This window comes from Alligator sinensis, unplaced genomic scaffold (assembly GCF_000455745.1).
Source record: "Alligator sinensis unplaced genomic scaffold, ASM45574v1 scaffold294_1, whole genome shotgun sequence".
Taxonomy (NCBI): domain Eukaryota; kingdom Metazoa; phylum Chordata; order Crocodylia; family Alligatoridae; genus Alligator; species Alligator sinensis.
In genome coordinates this window covers 1,587,670-1,587,892 of record NW_005842305.1, presented here as the reverse complement: position 1 = coordinate 1,587,892, position 223 = coordinate 1,587,670, and the positions used below count along the sequence as shown (strand labels likewise).

General features: G+C 31.4%; 1 protein-coding gene across 1 annotated transcript in view; it reads right to left on the bottom strand.

The window, feature by feature from the left end:
• Positions 1-223, bottom strand: part of LOC102377748 (fibronectin type-III domain-containing protein 3A-like) — an 84,009-nt gene that overhangs the window by 16,743 nt on the left and 67,043 nt on the right. Inside the window, exons 13-14 of the mRNA XM_025209725.1 lie at positions 113-221; positions 1-31 (exon numbers count right to left, since the gene is read on the bottom strand). Of these exons, the coding sequence (XP_025065510.1) occupies positions 1-31; positions 113-221 (140 nt within the window). The remainder of the gene's footprint in view (positions 32-112; positions 222-223) is intronic.

Sequence of the window (223 nt, the reverse complement as noted above, 5' to 3'; positions counted from 1 at the left end):
TGTATAATACACCACTGTTTCACTAAACCCACTGAAAAGTTAACATAAAAAGGTGAATAACATTAACTGATCAATGAGAAATTAAAAGCATACAATATATTCTACATTTTACCTCATTCCGATGTCATTCTTAGCAGCTAATCTGAACGAATATTTTGTAGAAGGAGATAGTTTGGTTAGTTTGTACTGCTTTAGATGCCCATAGTAGCATTCTTTGAATACT